The 19,969-nt window shown below is 46.5% G+C and overlaps 1 protein-coding gene across 2 annotated transcripts in view; it reads left to right on the top strand.

Moving 5' to 3' along the window:
• Positions 1 to 5,617: 5,617 nt before the first annotated feature.
• UBE2V1 (ubiquitin conjugating enzyme E2 V1) overlaps positions 5,618 to 19,969 on the top strand; it is a gene marked incomplete at its 5' end in the record, with an annotated part of 33,186 nt that continues 18,834 nt past the window's right edge. Inside the window, one exon of one of the 2 annotated variants that reach the window (XM_079718944.1) lies at positions 5,618 to 5,708. In XM_079718944.1, the coding sequence (XP_079575070.1) occupies positions 5,618 to 5,708 (91 nt within the window). Of the gene's footprint in view, positions 5,709 to 7,739; positions 7,830 to 19,969 lie in introns of those variants that run through there. The other variant, XM_079718945.1, reaches the window with a different exon arrangement.

The raw sequence follows: 19,969 nt of genomic DNA, 5'->3' as shown, positions 1-19,969 counted from the left end.
AGCCCCAGGGCAGGCTCTTACTGGCCTGGATTGGGTCATGTGCCTGTCCCTGAACCAACTCTTTGGGGTGGTAGTGAAGTGTTCTGATTGGCCAGGGCTGAAATATCCACCTGGAGTTGCAGAAGTGGGATCAACACTTCCCAAGTCACAGGATGAGAGGAGGGAGGGATGGTTCCCAAAAGAAAAGGTGCAGTGGGTGGGGCAGACAGCCAAAATCAGCACCAGGTAAGCAGCCTTGGGGCTGCAGGGGTTGCTTTCCTATTTCCAGGCTCTGCTGGGGGTATATTTCTAGGCCCTACCAATGTTTTAGTTCCCCCAGAAGCCAGCGAGAACAAACAGCGTGAGTCCAGAGAGGTGAAGTGACTTGCCCAAGACCACACAGCTAGTGAGGCAGAGCCAGGCCTCACACTCAGACCATCTTGCTGCTCCTGAATCCCAAGGACTGGAAAAATACTTTTCAAAACCAGAGGGACGGGCTTCCCTGGTGGCGCAGTGGTTGAGAGTCCGCCTGCCGATGCAGGGGACACGGGTTCGTGCCCTGGTCTGGGAAGATCCCACATGCCGTGGAGCGGCTGGGCCCGTGAGCCATGGCCGCTGGGCCTGCACGTCCGGAGCCTGTGCTCTGCAACGGGAGAGGCCACAACAGTGAGAGGCCCGCATACCGCAAAAAAAAAAAAAAAAAAAAAAAAAAAAACAAACCAGAGGGACATGTTTTGGGTCAGGTCTGGGAAAGTTGGGGTCATTTGTGAGATGGGAATATTCCAAAAAGTCCCTATTGAGGGCCGGGCAGCAGGAAATGCTAATACCTACTGAACACTTACTACAGGCCAGATGTGGAGAGCGCCGTGCGTGGGTCCCCTCAAGCAGTCCCTGCAGCTCTTGAGAGGTGAGTACACTTAGCCCCATTTTTTCCAAATGAGGAAACAGGCACAGAGGTCAAATAACATACCAAACGTCACACAGATGGTAGGTAGCAGGGCTGGAATCTGAGCCCTGATCTAGCGCTGAGCTCTAGCAGCTTTCACACGCACCTGCAGCCCCAGTGGAGGGAGGGAGGTGAGGAGGCAGGTGGCCAGTGAGAAACCTGTCTTCTATGAGAAAGCAGCAACACATCAGGATGAGAAACAGCAGCTAACACTGAGGACTGGGATGCCCTGGAGACATCAGGCCCCAGAGGGCAGCTGCTACTCATATCAGTTGATTAAAGAGGAGCCAGAAAATCCAGATTTTTTAAATGCTGGCTCCATTCTTTAAACATACGGTGGGCAAAATAGAACAGGTATATAGGCCAATTTCTGCCCATAACTTCGCAGCTGGTGCAGGGATGGCCTGATTTTAGGTGGATTTGTGCTGCTATCTGGTGGTGGAGTGGGGCGGGTGGCAGTGCAGAGCAAATACATGGGCTTCGTTTCCAGCTCCACTGGGAAACATCACGCATCGTCCCCGCTATGCTGACTTGCCCTTAGAGGGGGTCTGGGCAGGGAGCCCGCTCCCAACATTAACCCCACCCCCTTTTGAGAAATCTAAAAATTTCAAGCTAACCTTTTAAACATGATTTTGTAATAGGTAATGCATGCATAAGGTAAGGAATAATAAACAATACAGGGGTCAGCTGACTGGCCAGTAGACCAGATCTGGCCCACCTGTTTTTCTACTGTCCTCCCATTAGCATTTTCTTTTTAATAGTGGGGGGAATAAAGAATATTTCCTAACACACGACATTCAAATTCAGTGTCAATCCTAAAGTTTTACTGACACACAGCCATTCATTTGCATATTGTCTATGGCTGCTTTTTCAATACAGCAGCAGAGTCAAGAGACCAAACGACCCACAAAACCTAAAATATTTACCACCTGGCCCTTTACAGAAAAAAATTGACCAACTCCAGGTCTAGAGTGCTCCCCATTCACGTTCCCCCAAGCCCCCATTTCTCTTCCCCAGAGCCCATCATTTTGATAAGACCCTTGCAAGTCGCTTACATAGGCACAGAGGCATGCCTGTCCCCCCTTTTCACACAATAGGTAGAATATTATATACACAGTTCTGCACCTTGCCTTTTTTCATTTAATATGTTTTGGGGATAGTATTATATCAATGCTTCCGTATTCCTTTATACAGCTGTATAACATTCCAACTTCAGGATGGACCTTTCTTTTTTAACTCATCGCTCGTTGACTTTTGAGATAATTTTCATTTTGAGGTAATACAAACTGCTGTTGTGTGCATCAGAGAACTTAAGTCTTTGCTCATAAGGGCCAGTAGACCTGAGGGGTCAATTCCTGGGGATCGAATTGCTGGGTCAGGGATGTCTGTGTGCTGCATTTTGATAGCTCATGCCAAAATTGCCTTCCACCGAGGCCGTGCCCATTTAAACTCTCAGAACTTTTGAGAGTGCCAGTTGCCTCACACCCTTGCCAACACAGAGTGTTATCGAGTGTTTTGTTCTTTGCCAATCTGATAGGTGGTTTTAATTTGCATTTCTCTTACTGTATTTCATTGAATCTAAGATATCATTGATTGTACCATCCATCCTGATTTCAGAGATGTTTGAATATAAAAATTTGCATCTTAGAATCACTGAAATACAATATGTTGAGTGAGATAGGGTATCTTATCACATTTCCTTTCTCTGTACGTGTTCTTTTCTGATTTTTGGGGGGAGGCAGGACAGTAATGGTTAAGAACTTAGGGTTCAAATCCCAGCTCTGCCACTTATAAGCATGTGACTTTGGGCAAGTTACTTAATCTTTCTGTGTCTCAGTTTCCTCATCCGTGAGATGGGAACCTAACTCATAGGGTCATTGTGAAGATTAAATGAATTAATATATGCAAAACACTATGTCCCTGGAACATACTAAATGCTCCATACATGTTTGCTATGATTATCATCTTTCCTTTGGGATCTCTTTTTCTTAATGAGTTGCAAGGGCTCTTTATAAATTAAGGAAACATCCTTTTGGTTTTCCCCCCATCCCAGACCCCTGGTTTTTACTCCTTTTTCCTTGACCATAAAAGTAACAGATGATACAAAATTCAGACATTATAGAGATAAACTGTATAGGAAGAAGCCAATGGAAATGACCCAGATGTCCATTAATATAGGAATAAATGAATTGTACCATTACCCCCTACCTACCCACTCCTATCCCTTTTTGGTTGTGTATTTTAGCAACTACATCAAACATTAAATATCTTAATGCTGTACTTCAGACACACCCCAGGGGGGCATAACTCCATGTACGTGCCATGAAATGCCACGAGCAAATGTGTCGCACATCCCATCCACCACAGACCCCTCCCCAGGGATTCTCTGTCTTCTGGGTGCCCATGACCCTCCCCATCAACAGTTCCTCAGCTTTACTTTCTGTAGTTTGTATTATAAAAACTATAGCATGAATTTGGGGGTTTTTCTTAACTATGAATTGGAAATATAAACATAAAACTTTATAATGTTATCCACAACCTCGCTACTCAAAGTGTGGTCTGTGCCTCAGCATCGGCATCCCCTAGGAGGCTGTGGGAAATGCAGGATCTCAAGCACCCCTCACCCCTACAGAATCAGAATCTGCATTTAAACAAGACTGCTAGTGATTTACCTGCACATTAGAGTTTGAGAAGTATTGCTCTAAAAAATGATATTGTAGGTCTTGTAAAGTATATTGCATTTTTTACATTTTCAATATACTTTTTCAATCTATTCATGCCTTTCACATCTCAGAGACTCCAGAACTCCCCGGATGTTTTCCCGCCTTGTTGAGAACAGTGTTCTTGAGTGAATGCTGTGGAACAGTCCAAGTCCATATATCTCTTCCCTGGAACACTGTGCCAGCTTCCTTGGCTGTAGATAACAACTTACTTTTAAGAGCAGTTTAAGCAGTACTGACATTAATTATCACGTCTTAAGAAGCTTATAGGTAGGCAGCCCTGGGATTTGTTCAGCTGCTCAACTACATCATCCAGGTCCTATTTAGCTCTTGCCATCTTTCTGTGCTGTCATCTTTGGTGTGTTGGTTTTTCAGCCTCAGGCTTGTGCCTCATGGTATCTATATGATTACCACAGCTCCAACCATCATAACCTCATATATAGGAAGGAGGAAAGCGGACAAAAAAGGCTTTCTCCCCAGCTATTTTCAGAAGAGGGAAACTTTCCAAACACCTCCTCCCCAACTCCACTGGCCAGAAAGAACTAGATCACAGGCACATCCCTGGACCAACCACTGGCAAAAGGAAATGGCAGTGGGCTTCGCTGGTGGCTCAGTGGTTGAGAGTCCGCCTGCCGATGCCGGGGACACGGGTTCGTACTCCGGTCCGGGAGGATCCCGCATGCCGCGGAGCGTCTGGGCCCGTGAGCCATGGCCGCTGAGCCTGTGCGTCCGGAGCCTGTGCTCCGCAACGGGAGAGGCCACAACAGTGAGAGGCCCGCGTACCGCAAAAAAAAAAAAAAAAAAAAAAAAAGGAAATGGCATTGCCTGTGATTGGCTTGGATTCACACCTGGATTTTCGGCCTCCTAAGCAGAATCAGGCTTCTGTGAGCACGGAAGGTCATGACTGGACTGGCAGTTAGCAGTGTCCAACACACCTCCTCTCTGGACCCCTCACCTCCAGTCTTGCTGCCACCCAATTCAATTTCCTTGAGGCAGCCAGGCTGCACTTTGTAAAAATGTAAAAATGCAAACCCGCCTACGTTTTGCTTAGAACTTTCCAGGCTTCAGCTCCCTCACCACACAGGAAACATCAAGTGCCCCAGAGTTAAAAGAACTGGATTCCAAACCTGAATTTACTCCTTTCTTGTGTGACCCTAGGAAGGCCATCTTACTCCACCGACTCTCAGTTTCCACATCTGACAAATGTGGAGATAACAACAGCTACTTTGCAAGGGTCATTGAGGAAATAATAATAATAATATTGTAGTAATAATGGCAGCAGCTAATACTTATATAGCACTCGCTCTGTGTCAAGCCGTTTTCTAAATTCTTTAGTTCTATTAGCCATTTAAATCTTCCCACGAATCCGATAAAACAGGACTCACATCCGCGAAAGCAGAAGCTACCAGCTCAAGCGCAGAGAGGGAATGGGGCGCAGCGGCCAGAGGAATCCCGCTCTGGGGACTGGTGGCGACCACCGGGGAGGGGGCGGAGCCTCTCCGAGGGCGCTTTAGTACGGGGAGGACTACAACTCCCAGCAGGCTCCGCGACCCCGCTGGACTATAATTACCAGCATGCCTCGGGCTGCCGTGCTTAATCTAGTCCTCCTGCGAGGCGCTCTGTGTAGAAATTCGCTTTATCGTCAGTTTGCTTAACAGAAATTCCCCACGGGAACCACGCAATCTACGCGAGTAAACATTTATGAGCATCATGGATAAGAGGCTTGTGTTTTAATCGTCACTCCTCCACCTGTTATCTCTGAGTCTGTTTTCTCACCTCTAAATTGGGGATATTCCTAGGAGTTGTGGCACTGAGTTGTGAGGATTAAAAGGTGGATATGACAGCTTGGTAAATGTCAGCTCTTCTAGTGTCCCCTTCTCTCTCGGTGCCAAAGCGTTTATCAACGCAGTTTATCCCCACAGCAACCCTATGAGGTTGATACCGTCATCCCCCTTTTCAGAAGGGGAAATTGATGCCAGGAAAGGTTCAAGTCCCTTGCCTCAAGTCACGCAGCAAAGTGAGTGGTGAAGGAGGACTCGAACCCAGAAAATTTCACGCCAGAGGTGAGTCCACCTGAGGAGCCCAAATGCTTCCCACTTGCTATATGACTTTTTACAGTGACCCAAAGTCCAGGGCAAATATCTTCTGTGCTCTTCAAGGTAAACTTGACTCACATGATACACGAAATAATGTCAAGATGATTGCATGTGGCCAGTGCTGGGAAGAAGACGCACGTGGCACTTGGAGCGTCAATTATGGCTGAATTTGACCTGGTGGGAGAAATCGAGGAAAGTTTCCCTGAGCGGGCAATGACTGGGAACAGCACAGGCAATGGCCATGAGGAGGGAGAGGACATGTGTTCCAGAGGCCTTGAAAAGGGCCAGTGTAACTGGAGAGGTACAGCAAGTCTCAGAGGTGCAGGCAGTGCCAGGGAAGGGGGAAAGTGAGGCACCCAGGGTGCAGATTTTAGGGAGGCACAATTTGAAGGGTGGTGCAAGTGCAGAGCCTGGATCGGAGAGTGAAAGCCTCCTTAAATTTGGCGCCCTAGACCCCTCACTGGCCCCCTCCTAGTCCTGGCCTAGGTGCAGGGCATTGTAGGTAGGGTGGCTAACCATCCTGGTTTGCCCTGGAGATTCCTGGTTGTTGTCCCAGCAAGGTCATACTAGGCCCCCTTTCAATCTGCTGATTGTCATTGTTGGATGATAATTCTGTGGTCACTCAATTTGTAGAGTCTGTATTTTATCCCATGGGAATGGGGAGCTACTGAAAGGTTTAGGTGAATGGAGCATGGGGGCAAGAATGGAGGCTGCTGGGATGATCCAAGTGGGAGACAAGTGGATGGAGTAGAGAGATGCTTAGGAGACATTGTGTCAGAACAAGGTGATGAATTGGATGCACTGGGTGAAGGCTTCCAGATTCCTTGTTCCTCTGTACTGAAAGTCCTGGTCCTTTCTCAGCCAGTGTTTAGCTGTGTTGCTTTGAGGCAATCCTTTCACCTCTCTCAGCCTGTTTCCATATCCATATAAGAGCTTCTCAGACCATTTGTCATAGAGGAGTCACTTCTTGGATTTAACATTTACAAGTATATGTTTCCAGGACCTTTGCACATGCCGTTCCCTCTACCTCCTTCTCATCATTCAGGTCGCTGTTGAAATGTGACTTCCATAGGAGGCCCTCCCTGACCACTTCTTCTCTGGTTTACTATCCTATTATAGTTATGTTTTTCCCTATTTGTTTATTTGCTTCCTGTCTCCGAATAAAATCAGCCCATGAGAGCAGGAGCTTGCTTCTTCAGGGATGTATATCCATCCCCAGCACCTATGACAGCGTCTGGCACATAGTAGATGCTTAGTAAATATTTGTTCGATGGAATGAATGGATTGAGTGAAAGAGTGAACGAATGAATGAATGAGTGAATGCTTTCCCTGCCACCTTAATGCCCCAAGTCATTTAGCTGCCCTTCTACAAGCCCCTTCTGGCCTGGGAGCATCGATCTTGGAAGCAGGACATCTGGCCTGGGTTCAAATTCTGACTCAGTCATTTAACAGCTGAGTTTAGATAAATGGCTTAACCCCTCTCGCCTTAAGTTTTCACTTTAAGCCCGACCTGGTAGAGATGTTGTTGTGAGGATCCAACTAGATAGGAAAATGCCCCAGGCAAAATACGTGCTTTTTAAAAATATTATAAACTTTCATCTAGTTATTTATTTATATTTATTGAAGTATAGTTGACTTACAATATTGTGTTAGTTTCAGGTGTACAGCATAGTAATTCAGGTTTTTGGTTTTTGGTGGCGTTTTTTTTGCAGATTATATTCCATTATAGGTTGTGACAATAGGCGCTTTTTAAAAGCTTTCTTTTCTTTTTCTTTCACAGTCACACCCTTCCAAGTCTGATCACCCTTGCCCTCCCCACCAAGCACCTCAATACCTCCGTCGCACCAGAGCCTGGAGGGCCTTGCAGGTTGCTGGGCCCTCACGCACGCAAACATTTCCTCTCTCTAAAAAGACAGGAAAAAATACCTTCCCGGCAACGGATCGCGCAGTCCGCGGAGCGGGCGTCAGCGGAGGCGTCTGCGTGTGCGCACACGCATGCGCAAAAGAGCCCGGAGAACGGGTGGGGGGTGAAGAAGGGGCCGGCCTTTGAGCGACAGCGACGCAAGATGGCAGCCACCACGGGCTCGGGTGAGCGGGGGCGCCGGACCCGGCCGGCCGAGGGGGCATGGGCTCGGGCCGGGGGCCGGGGACCCGCGAAGGCCCTTGCTGCGGGGCCAGGGCCTCTGCGATGCCTCTGTCCCCTGGGCCCCGTGGCGGCGACCCAGGCGGCCTGAGTGGGGAGGAGGAGCAGGCGGTGGCCGGAAGCACGGGCGGGGGCCTGAGGGGCCTGAGGGGCCTGTGGGCGGCGCGGCGAGGCCCAGAGGCTCCCCCGGGCGGCGTGAGGGCCCTGCTGAGAGGAAGGGCCGGGTCCCGCGGCGCAGCGGAGCGGCCAGAGCGGGTGAGGGGCGAGCCCAGAGGCACTCCCGAGGAGACCGGGGCTGGCGGCTCTTTAGGGGAGATCGAGGGGTCCCCTAGAGAACGAGGAGGCGCCCCAAAATGGATGAAAGTCCTTTATTTGGGTGCTGGGTGTCCGGGTTGGGGGAGGAGCCTTGGGATGTCCGTTTGGCGGGGACTTCGGAGAAGCCCCTCAGGATGGATGAGGGAAGAAAACAGCATCCTGAGGGGGTGACTGAGAGGATCCCCCATTGGTAAAGGGCAGGGCTCCAGTGTTAGTTTGGGGGGTTGGGTGAGCTGAGGAAATTTTTATGTTGATTAGAAAGGGGGAGTCTTGGGGTGGCTGCTTTGTGGGGGGATGAAGAGCATCTCCATAGGATACGTGAGAAGAGGAAAGGGATTTCTCAGATTCCAGAGGGATTTCGTTGGAGCAGCTGAAAGTGAAATGACCCCGTCGTTCCCAGGCCCCTAGTTTTGGAGATGTTAGGTTTTAGGAGGCAAGCTCCGAGTAGGGCGGTTAGTGGAAGCTTGCGATATTGGGTGAAGAACAGATGAGTTGGGAGCCCTGGAGGTGCCTGTCTGGGGAAGGGAGCCCCATGCAGTGGGTGAGAGTGGGAAAAGGTCAGGTTTCAGAGATGTTCTTTTTAGAGAAGAAAAATCTCCTTTGTTGGGTGAGGAGAGCGTACCCTAGGAGTGTCTGTTTTATGGAGACTGTCTCTCTCCCACTCTTTCGGGTGTTGGTAACATATGGGAGTTCAGCTCAGAAGTTCCCCAGTGGCTGGATGGGTTATGGAGAGAGGAACACATAAAATGGGAAGTCTTGGGTGACTGGAGAAGAAAGCTGAGGTGCAAGAGGGAAGGAGGGGGCTACACTGTGGGCCAGGGGGAGTTCTTCCAGGCCCCGGTAGGTAAAGGGAAGGAGCATTGATGATGAGACTGGATTCACTGCTCTGTGTTCCTAAGATGCACCAGAGGATCAAGTCCTGAAGGATCTGTTTCAGAGCTAACACTCACAGCTGGGCATCAGGGGGTGGATTCAGGTGGCCTTCTGGAAGAGGCAGGGTGATGATCGTCTGGGGAAGGTCCCGCAGAGGGGCTGACGAGGCAAGAGGGTCAGATTCTGGAAGTGCAGAATTTGGGAGTAACAGAGTGTCCCCCTTTTGGTGAGGAGAGTGTCCCCTGAGGTGCCTGGCGGTGACATTGGCCAGTGAAGTCCTCCCAGATGAGGTGACAGTGGGTGACGTCTGATGGAGGAAACGAACGGGACCACCTGCCTGAGTACTGAAATCCTCCAGCTGTTTAAGGCCGCAGCAGCACTATTAGGAGAGAGTTGGTGACCCGAAGCGAGCAGGGTGACGGGAGTCTGTCTTTCCAGGATGTTACTCCTCTAGTATCCCAAGGGGCCGTCTTTGTTTGATTGTTAGAATGGGAATAGAAGGAATTGGAAGTAGGGGATCTGACCGAAGTGACCTACCCCAAGCTGCCTTTTACACTTAAAGCAGTGGGGTCTTCCTGGAGGATGAGGAAACCACACGTCTTTTTCCTAGGTTTGGTTCCAGTTGGAACAGTGCTGAGTCAGTTCATTTGCAAAGAGACTGCCACGGACATTCTCAGAAGAGAGAGGCTGAGTCAGGCCAGCCTGCTGTGGGAAACGTCTCACGAGGATAACACCCCTGCCAGGTTGCTCTGAACTGGGGGTACACTGTGCCTGCAGCAGCCAGCGTGGCGATGGCTTTGCAGCTCAGCCCCTTGGCAATCACTTGAGATTGGCTACCTGTAATCCGGTTTAACAGCTCCTTAATTCTAACTTCTTGAAGCCCTGCCAGTTGAAGAGTGCTTCATAAATGCTGTGGTGGTCAGATGAACCATCGTCAGCTGCTGTCTAGTGGCATACAAGGGCTCTTGGCATGGTTTAGATAACATGGAAGAGGTTATGAGGTGCCTTAAAATGGGCTTTCCCAGGGGCTTCCCTGGTGGCGCAGTGGTTGGGAGTCCGCCTGCCGATGCAGGGGACATGGGTTCGTGCCCCGGTCCGGGAAGATCCCACATGCCGCGGAGCGGCTGGGCCCGTGAGCCATGGCCGCTGAGCCTGCGCGTCTGGAGCCTGTGCTCCGCAGCGGGAGGGGCTGCAGCGGTAGGAGGCCCGGGTACCGCAAAAAAAAAAGGGGGGGGGGCTTCCCAGAACTCCTTTGTCTGTTTATTCAGCAGGTATTTATTAAGAATTTGCTGTGTCCCATTGTGAATAGTGAACAAGATGGACATAGCCCCTGTCCTTGAGGAGCTTCTATTCAAGTCAGGGAGAAGCCCATTAAAGGAGTAAATAATTAAGATTTCAGATAACAGTAAATGCTGTGAAGGAGATTGTGTGATGTAGTATCTGGAGAGGTGGTCAGGGAAGCCTTCTCCAAGAGGGGGTATTTGAACTGAGACAAATGATGGAAGGAGCCAACAGTGTGTGTCACAGGCAGGGGATGGGGAGACTGAGTGGAAAGGCCCTGTGGCAGGACTGAGCTTGGCATGTTGAAAGAACAAGCTAAAGGCCTCCGTGTGCAAGGGAGGCTTGTTAAAGAGACGAGTTGGAGGGAGATGAGTTTGGATTTTATTCAGTGTGGAAGAAAGCCATTGAACAAGTACCTGGTCTGAAGTAAACGTTCAGTAAAAGTTTGTTGAATGAATGAATGAGAGTCTTAAAAAGAGGGGAATGACAAGATCTGACCATTGCTCCCAGGCAGTGAGAGGAGTGCAGAGTGCTGAGGGAGGGAACAGAAAGACCATATTTGGGTTAAACTAAAATGAGTGTACAGGCCTGCTTTCTAACCCTGAGAAGTCTTTCAGCTGTGGGCAGGGGCCCTGAGGCCTTCCTTAGGTTTAGAACAAACCTCTTGATTAATCTGTGCCCCTGGTTGCCAGGAAACAGCTGTGAAGCCTTTGAGTTCCTGTAAGAGCTGAACTTAGTTTTTTGTGGTCACTGCTTTCAACACTTGGTGACAACAGCTTCCCACCTCCTTTGCTTCTGCAGTGTGTGATTTCCTGATAGATCTTAGAGGGTGGAACTGTGGAAAACCCACTGGAATCCTCGGGATGCTCGTGTTGTGACAGGTGACTTCCTCCTGCCTTGGCCAGGATTGCAGGGCCTCAAAGAGTAGCCCTTGGCTGCCAGATCTTTCCTCTCACCCAGCATCCCACAGGCTGCCCTGACAGTAAACCAGAAACAGAGTGCCAGCAAAGTAAGCCCTTTACATTTTAAAGTCGCATACGTTGGAGTGGCCGCATACACTCACTCCTCTTATGAACATTTAACCAAAGGGGCAGTGGAGGTTATGTAGTCTTCCATTCCATTCAAGGGAGTTGCCTAGAAAGAGCTGGAGCTGGCAGATGAGAACCTGTAGTCTCTTAGCTGGTCTCGTTCCCGTGTGTCTCACTGTGTGAGCATCTTCTTGTGCCGGTTGTAGCCAAGTGCCTTTTGTACAACATGGGCCCTGCTTTCAAGAGAACTTCTTCATGTTGTACTCAGCTGAAGAAACAGCAGTCTGCTCTAGTGATGGAGGGGAAACGCTTTGTTGGGCCACTACAGTCTATTGTTCCTCTTATGGATTGCCAGGGTCAATTTGATGATCATGGTTTTCCCTTTCACAATAACTTTAAAACCACCCTCTTCCCCCCACCATATTCTTTTCCTCCCTCCCTCTCTCTCTCTCTCTCCTGAAGTGTAGCTCTACAGTAGTTTGATAAATGTAGAATAGAAAATGTAAAGTTAGAAATCCTCTTTCTTTCTTTCTTTCTTTTTAAAGAGTAGACACCTTTATTTATTTCTTTTTGGCTGCGTTGGGTCTTTGTTGCTGCACACGGGCTTTCTCTAGTTGCGGTGCTCGGGCTTCTCATTGCAGTGGCTTCTCTCGTTGCGGAGCACGGGCTCTAGGCGCACGGGCTTCAGTAGTTGCAGCATGCGGGCTCAGTAGTTGCAGCTCACAGGCTCTAGAGCGCAGGCTCAGTAGTTGTGGCTCACGGGCTTAGTTACTCCGCAGCATGTGGGATCTTCCCGGACCAGGGATCGAACCCGTGTCCCCTGCATTGGCAGGTGGATTCTTAACCACTGCGCCACCAGGGAAGTCCCAGGAATCCTCTCTTTAATTCTGAAAGGCCCCAGGGAAGTATGGAGCAGCACATTTGGTGAAGTAGAGATGTTAACACTGTAACTTTTATATTATGTATAGTGGTTTAGAGGTCTCCTAGTACTTCGACTTAACCTGCTCTGTCATCTCATCCAACTCTCCACAACCTAGTGAGCTCACCAGGGGAAGTATTGCCCCCCCAATATTCCTGAGGGAGATTGATGGCTGGCTGAGGAGTGGTGACACTCAGATTAGAGCCCAGGGGGTTTTGACTCCACTTCCTTCCCCAACCTGCTCCACTGCCTTAGGAAGGAAATGGAAAGGCATGGATTCAGGCATGTGCTCTTCCTCAGTCTTGGCGTGTTTAATCTTGATGAGAGAACAGGCTTTAATGAGAAGCGTCTGCCACCTGTAGCAGGAACTCTTTTTATAGCATATCCCTGGCCACATTTCACCCATTCTGGGTAACGTGCTGTCTAATGAGAGTGAAGGCCACTGCTTGCTCTTGCTTATACTTTACACTCAATAACTCAACACTCGTTGGGCTTAGGGCCCCCTCATGTCATGTACAAAGTCAGTCCTTGTCTTCACTGACATGCACACCCTTCAGACTTCTTTTTAAGCTGCACTTCTAAGGCTAACTATGGGTAGACACTGTATTAAATACATCATCTCGTTTCTGACAGCAACGCTTTGAAGCAGGTATCTATTGTGAAGGTGAGGAAACTGAGGCCCAGAGAGGAGAACTGACTTGCCTGAAGCCCAGAGCCAGTGACTTGCAAACCAGGGTACAGAACTGGGACAGCCCTGCTCCAGGGCGTATGCCCTTGGCCATATTAACATTTTTCCAGCCCCCGTTGCCTGTTCTCCAGCTGGGCATCTCAAGTTCCTTCAGCCATTGGCAGGTCTGTTGACATTCCTGCCTTGGTGGATTAGTTGTTTCATGGGTGGATAGTAATGACACCAAGTATGATTCTTTCTTCATTGTCACGTTCACCCCGTACAAGTTCAGTAGGTGTAACCCCAAAATAGATGCCAAATCCTCCTTCTCTCCATTGGCATTATTGTCGTTCTTGTCCTACCAGTACCACCTTTCTCTTGCCTGAAAGACTGCAAAAGCCTCCTGCTTCCAGTCTTGCCCTTTTCTAATCCATTCTCTATAGAGTAGGCAGAATGGTTTTTTACGGGCGAGAAAACAGAAACTGCCACTCTCTGCAGAAAGCCCTTCCCGCCGCACTTAGAATCAAATCCATCTCTTTTCCATGGCCCACAAGGGCTTCCATGGTCTTGGCCTTGCCTGCCCCTGAGCTCACGTGATGTGCACACCTATGCTCGTGCTCTTCCCCTTTTAGGAATGCTCTGCCTGCCTGTGACTGCCTGCTTCTCCTTCTTCAGGTCTCAGCTCTCCAGAAAGTCCATCCCTGCCCACCCCTTTCAATGTAGTCTTCTCACTCATTATCACATCTCTGTTCTGTTCTGAAGTGCTTAACCCTATCTGAAGGTTTCTTGTTTGTTTTTCCACATTTCTGTGCCTTTCCAGTAGGGCAGGATTCTGCCTTGTTCTCTGCTGTGTCCCTAGCACCCACATAGTCCCTGACATAGAGTAGGTGCTCAATAAATATTGAATGCTGCAGTGAATTAATCCAGGGTCTCATCTTGATGTAGCCAAATATATAAATTTGACATATTTGGAGAAACATTATATCTGATAGGGCAGAAGCAAAAGTGCCTGTTCAGCTTTGCAAAAAGGAAAGCTCTTGTCCTGATTAGTTGGCATTTATAGAGGGACTTTAGCATAGAATTAACTCTTTCTCTCCTTCCCTGACTGTCCTGAGGCACTTACCACACCTTATTCTTTGTCTCCACCCCTTTCAGAGAAAATTTGATCTTTGGCCTTGGTCACCCTAGCAGCAGAGAAACACAGGATCTTGCATCTTGTCACCAGCTGTTTGTTGTCACATTGTCTAGACTGTAAAGAATGATAGATTGCCGCTGTTTCTTCCCCCAGATCAGTGATTCTCAAACTAGTATATATTAGCATCACCTGGGGGGCTTGTTAGATTGCTGGGCTCCACCCTCAGTTTCAGATTCGATAGTTCTATGGTGTAATGTAGTGTAGTGTTTCTGGTGTGTGGCCTGAGAATTTACATTTCTAGCTGGCTCCCACGTGATGTGTAGGCTGCAGGTCTGGGGACCATACTTGGGGAATCATTGTTGTATAGAAGGAGAGAAGAAATATGCTCCTCTGGACAGGCCCTAACCAGGCACCCAGACTGCACTGCACTTGCCAGTTGCTCAGAAACAAAAGTTACCTGCCCCTGACTTTATGGCCACTTTTCAAGAACGTTTAATCCAGGTGCATCACCTTCCAGGCCTCCTTATTTTCAGAATGGTAGCAGCACCAGACTCCTAGCTCAGTCCACTGTCTTCCCTGAATGGGCAACCAAACCAGTTTCAGCTGGCAGCTTTCTTTCCAGGAGAAACCTGTGAGGCTCTGCCATTTTAAATCAAGACCCAGGCCAGGCCAGGGTTTTCCAAGATTGGCATGCTGTAATAGCCGCTGCTTTGTGGCAATGCTTTTCCCAAAAAAGATGTTTTAAAGGGCTTCAAAATCCTTTTTGTACCACAAATATTTTAATATGTTGCTGTGTTTCAAATTACTGCATTAAATGTTTTACTAGGACATGGTGTAAAACCCTATCAAATATTCATACTTTTTTAACCTGGTTGTCATATTTTCTTTGTAATATCCTGCAGCTGCTGACTTTTCAGTTTATATTTAGCCAGGAGAAAAACTGGCTGACTTTTGATACTGACACAAATCCAGGAAAAATCCTTCTGGAAAAAAGAATTCTGAAGTAACAGGAACAAATGTTTTCTTTTTAAAAATCTTGGGTTACTGCGTTATTTTAGCGCCTTGGTAGAGTTATCTTAACATTTTCATAGTTAACCTTTTAATAGTTATAGTTTATTAAGATTAACAAGAGTCCATTTTTACATCCTCTATTGCCTCTTGAAGCTGTTCCTTCAGCTGCCTTTTAGGTGTCAGATTAACACACAAATTTTAGGAATCTTAAAATTTAGCTTGATTCAATGGATTAAAGTGCCATAGGAAGAAAATATGTTAGAGTATCACAGAGTTTTTCTGATCTGTTATGCTTCTGGTTTTTGACATATATGGATTTAATTTTTAATATATTCACTGAAGTCTTTCGTTTAACGTGTCATGATTTTGAGCCTATTCTCTCCATTTGGGATGGAATGAAGTCGTCCCTGTGACTGATACGCTCACAAGGTCTGCAGGAGCTCTGAACTCCACCAATATTTGGATTTATGTCCCTGGGGTAGCCCCCGAGGTTCTAGAACAAGGGTCATTTGGAGTCAGATGCTCTTGCTTCGTAGAAAATACTGGAGTTAGGCCATTTGGAGTTAAATGCTCTTGCTTTGTAGAAAATATTGATGTATTAACTTTGTATGCAGTTTCTAAATGGTTTGAAATATCAGTAACATGCTTTCATGTATATTTTATGAAACAAAGTTCAGTTTGTAATGAAGAATCCTTGACTTGTGTGGTTTGGGGAAAAAAACCAGTTTTCCCTCATTAAAAAAAAAGTTTCTCTAAAAGTCTTGATCACACCTCATTAAAAAATAAAACTACTTATCAAATTTTAATTATCTCAAAACAAAGAACCTTATCTTTGTTAAGGTATCTCAGTTATATGGTATAGTGTCCAGTATTTTGGCCACAGTAGACCATATGAGAGGTTACAGTAGGAAAGGAAGAGGTACTGCCTTTTCTTCAATCAGGAAACATTTATTGAGTACCATTACATGCCAGGTAGCATACCAGCTTCTGGGGAGGTAGAATTGAATGAGTCACAACTCTAACTTGAGAAGCTCCAAGAGTGAGTCAGACAACAAAAAAAGAAAGAAAATGAAATTTAAAGAAAAAGAAAAGGTACAGCGCAGACATTGTGTGAAGGTAAAGGAGCATGAGGTTGGGGGTAAGGGGGCTCTTAGAGGACCTCCGCGGACTGCCCAGCTCTGAGTTGAAGATTTGTGTCTCTTCTTAAGATCATCGTATTCAAAACTTAATGTATAACTTTTCTTGGGCTATTTGAAATCCATACTGAGCCCCTTTGATCATCTTTATAATATTAGACTCCCTTTTAATAGTGCTATGAATGTTTCCCTGCTGTATTTCCAGAAATAAACCAGAGTTAGAATTTTGTGACGTTGAGCATTATTCTTTCTGAAATAACACCCCTAGCTAACACCCGGCCACCATTCATTCATTCAGCAAGCATTTGAGTACATGCTTTAGGCAAAGCACTCTTTGACGTATTGGAAATTCAGCAGTGAACAAAACAGATGAAGTTTTATTCTCAGGGAGTTTATGTTCACATGGGAGAGACAGATGGTAAACAACTAATGAAGTGGAAGAGAATACATTTAAAATGTCAAGTGGTAATGATGCTGTGAAGAAAAATAAAGCAAGATAAGGGAATGGGAAGTTGGAGCTTAGATGAAGAATAAGGGAGCCAGCCAGCCAGCCATTCCCAGCTCGGGGACAGAGAATTCTGGGGTGAGGGAACATCAGGTGCAAAAGCAAAGTCAGGTTGCCTCTTCAGGAACTTCAGAAAGGATGGTATGGCTGAAGGAGGGTGAGGAGCAAGGGAAAGGGTGGCAGGAAACGATGTTGGAGAAACAGGTAGGGCTCTGTCGGTGAGGTAAGGAGTTCGGATGCTAGATATTAAGGGAAAGAAAGCCAGTGGAGGGCTTTGAGAAGAGGAGTGATGGGATCTGACTTAACAGTGGTTGCGGTGGGAATGGTGAAGATGATTGTATTTGGGATATATTTGGAAATGGGTTAGATATGCGGTGTAAGAGAAAGATTTCTTATCATAACTCCAAGATTTCTAGCCAGAGAAATCTGTTTGTGCTATATACTGAGATCGAAGAGTGGGTACTTTTTGTTTTTTGAGGAGTGCAAGGGAGTTTTGTTTGGAATTGTTTTAAGTTGGAGAGGCCTATGAGGCATATAAATGGAGATGTGTAGAACGCAGTTAGTTGGAAATATAGATTGGAGAGTTACTAAGCTTCCTTGGTCTGGGTAAAATCACTTGGGGAGTAGACAGGAAAGCAGCGGTCAGTAGGCTGTGCCCTGAGGCCTGGCACCCAGTGTTTGGAGGTCAAGGAGGTGAGGCCATCAACTAGTGAGGTAGGAAGAGAGCCTGCGGCTAAGGGAAGAGAGTTACAGGAGGCAGTTATGGGTGCTGCTGAGAGCTCCAGGAACTTGAGATGGGGACTGAGAATTGACCACAGGGTTTGGCTAGAGGGTGCTGCTTGGTGCCCCTGACAAGAGCAGTTTGGGTGAGTGACTAGCTAGAAAAGCCTGATTGGAGTAGGTGCAAGTAGAGTGAAGAATTGCAAACAGGGGGTCTAGACAGCCCTTTTGAGATTTTTTTGCTAAAAATGAACAAAGAAATGAGATGGTAGCTAGAAGGGGATATGGGATCAAGTGAGGGTTTTTGTTTTTTATACTACGGTGGATAGTACAGTGCCGATGAAGGTGATTCAATCTCTGTCCCAGGTATTACACAAAGTGCTTTTGTAGGTTTTACCTCATTGGTTCTTCCTCACCACTTGTAGAGGCAAGGAGTATCGGGATCCCTGTTACGCTGAGGGTCAAGGGTAACTTGGCATAGTCACCCAGCTAGATGGCTGGAAAGTTGCAGAGCATGGATTTGAGCCTAGGTTCCTGGTCTTTAACCCTCTGCTGAGAGATTATAGAATTTTCTCTAAATTATATTCTGATTCTTATTTGTGGGAGGTAACTTCGCCATTCCTCTGACCAGCCTTTTTAAAACAGAGTGGTCGGGACTTCCCTGGTGGTCCAGTGCTTAAGACTTCACCTTGCAGTGCAGGGAGTGCGGGTTCGGTCCCTGGTCAGGGAGCTAAGATCCCACATGCCTTGCAGCCAAAAAAACCAAAACATAAAACAGAAGCAGTATAGTAACAAATTCAATAAAGACTTTAAAAATGGTCCACGTCAAAAAAAAAAATCTTTAAAAAAAAAAAATAAAAATAGAGTGGTCAACCAGGTATCCTTACATTTGTGATTGTACTTCCATGGCATCTAAAGATCGTTTATGTGAGTATACACATAACGGGGAAGCATGGGTTGACTTTGTGTTTATCTTTTATAAAATGGAGTGTACATACCTTTTTATCCTTTGCTCAGTTTTTTAATTTTTCAACGAATATTTATCTAAAGACTACCATGTAAAGGCCAGTTGTTTTAATTTTTTTTTTTTATAAAAATGGGAACCATCACCACAGTCATGCAAATTAATATGTGCTGCCTTAAACCTCTTTAACATCCCACCTACCTCAGCTTATATGAAGTTCATAACTTGTTCCGTTGTCACAAGTATTTGCTCTAAGCAAATGCTTCTGGCTTTGTATCCTGAGATGTTAGTAGTAACACATCCCTAACCTGGCCTCTAATCCTTCAGCCCATCCTGAACATTACCTGGGAGATTTGCCTCATCTCTTGCCCTGCTCAGAGCCTTTTGCAGCTCCCCACTAATTACCCTCAGGATAAAGTCCTCTTAGTAACATGGCCCCACCTCTTTAGCTTTCATCACATTCAGAGGGGTCTGTGACCCCCTCAAAGATTAAGAAACGTTGCCCTGTGATTATATTTCTCTCATACGTTCTAATACTGTTTTGTTTTATTGAACTTTGTATGTGCATCTTGTTTCCATAGTGAGACTTTATACTGTGATTGGGAAGCTCTTGTTTTTATTTCTTTCATAGCCCCAATACGGTCTAGCATGGTGTTGGATAAGTGTTTGATAATTACTGTACTGAAAGAAAGGATGTGTACATATATATTACTAACAAATTTATGGGTAGGGAAATTTTGACAAACAGGTAACAAGTGTAGCTAACATTTAAAAAAATTGCAGTCCTGAAATGTGTGGATATTGCTTGTAAAGGTGGAATGAGCTCAGTTTTACACACATTAAACATGGTGAACCCTAGATGGTTCCTTACTAGATAGAGGTCAGTATACCAGCTAACCAGATGCTAATCAGCCACTTCTATTTAAATATCAAAAAAAGCTAAATGAACCACTGCATAATTTGTAAATTTTTGCAGTTCCTGATTTCTGCTATCTGTAGTTATTCCCCAGACTTCGCTTTTAATCAATTTTTGAGTGAAAATAAAAGTTTATGGCTTAGGAAAAATGAATTTAAAAGTAACAGTCCTCTTTAAAAGCTATCCAGGGACTTTCCTGGTGGCGCAGTGGTTAAGAATCTGCCTGCCAGTGCAGGGGACATGGGTTCAATCCCTGGTCCAGGAAGATCCCACATGCCATGGAGCAACTAAGCCCGTGTGCCACAACTACTGAACCTGTGTGCTGCAACTATTGAAGCCTGTGTGCCTAGAGCCCGTGCTCCACAACAAGAGAAGCCACCACAATGAGAAACCCATGCACCGCAACGAAGAGTAGCCCCCGCTCACCGCAGCTAGGGAAAGCCCGTGTGCAGCAACAAAGACCCAATGCAGCCAAAAATATAATAAATAAACAAATAAACAAATAATTTTTTTAATAAAATGAAAAAAATAAAAGTTATCCACTTTGTGGACTTAAATTCTTCGAGATTTTGCTAAATAAAGGTTAACTGAGTACTTAACTGCCCAATGCCAGAT

Source organism: Hyperoodon ampullatus (genome assembly GCF_949752795.1).
Source record: "Hyperoodon ampullatus genome assembly, chromosome: 14".
In the NCBI taxonomy this organism is placed as follows: domain Eukaryota; kingdom Metazoa; phylum Chordata; class Mammalia; order Artiodactyla; family Ziphiidae; genus Hyperoodon; species Hyperoodon ampullatus.
This window is presented reverse-complemented; position numbering and strand designations above follow the sequence as displayed.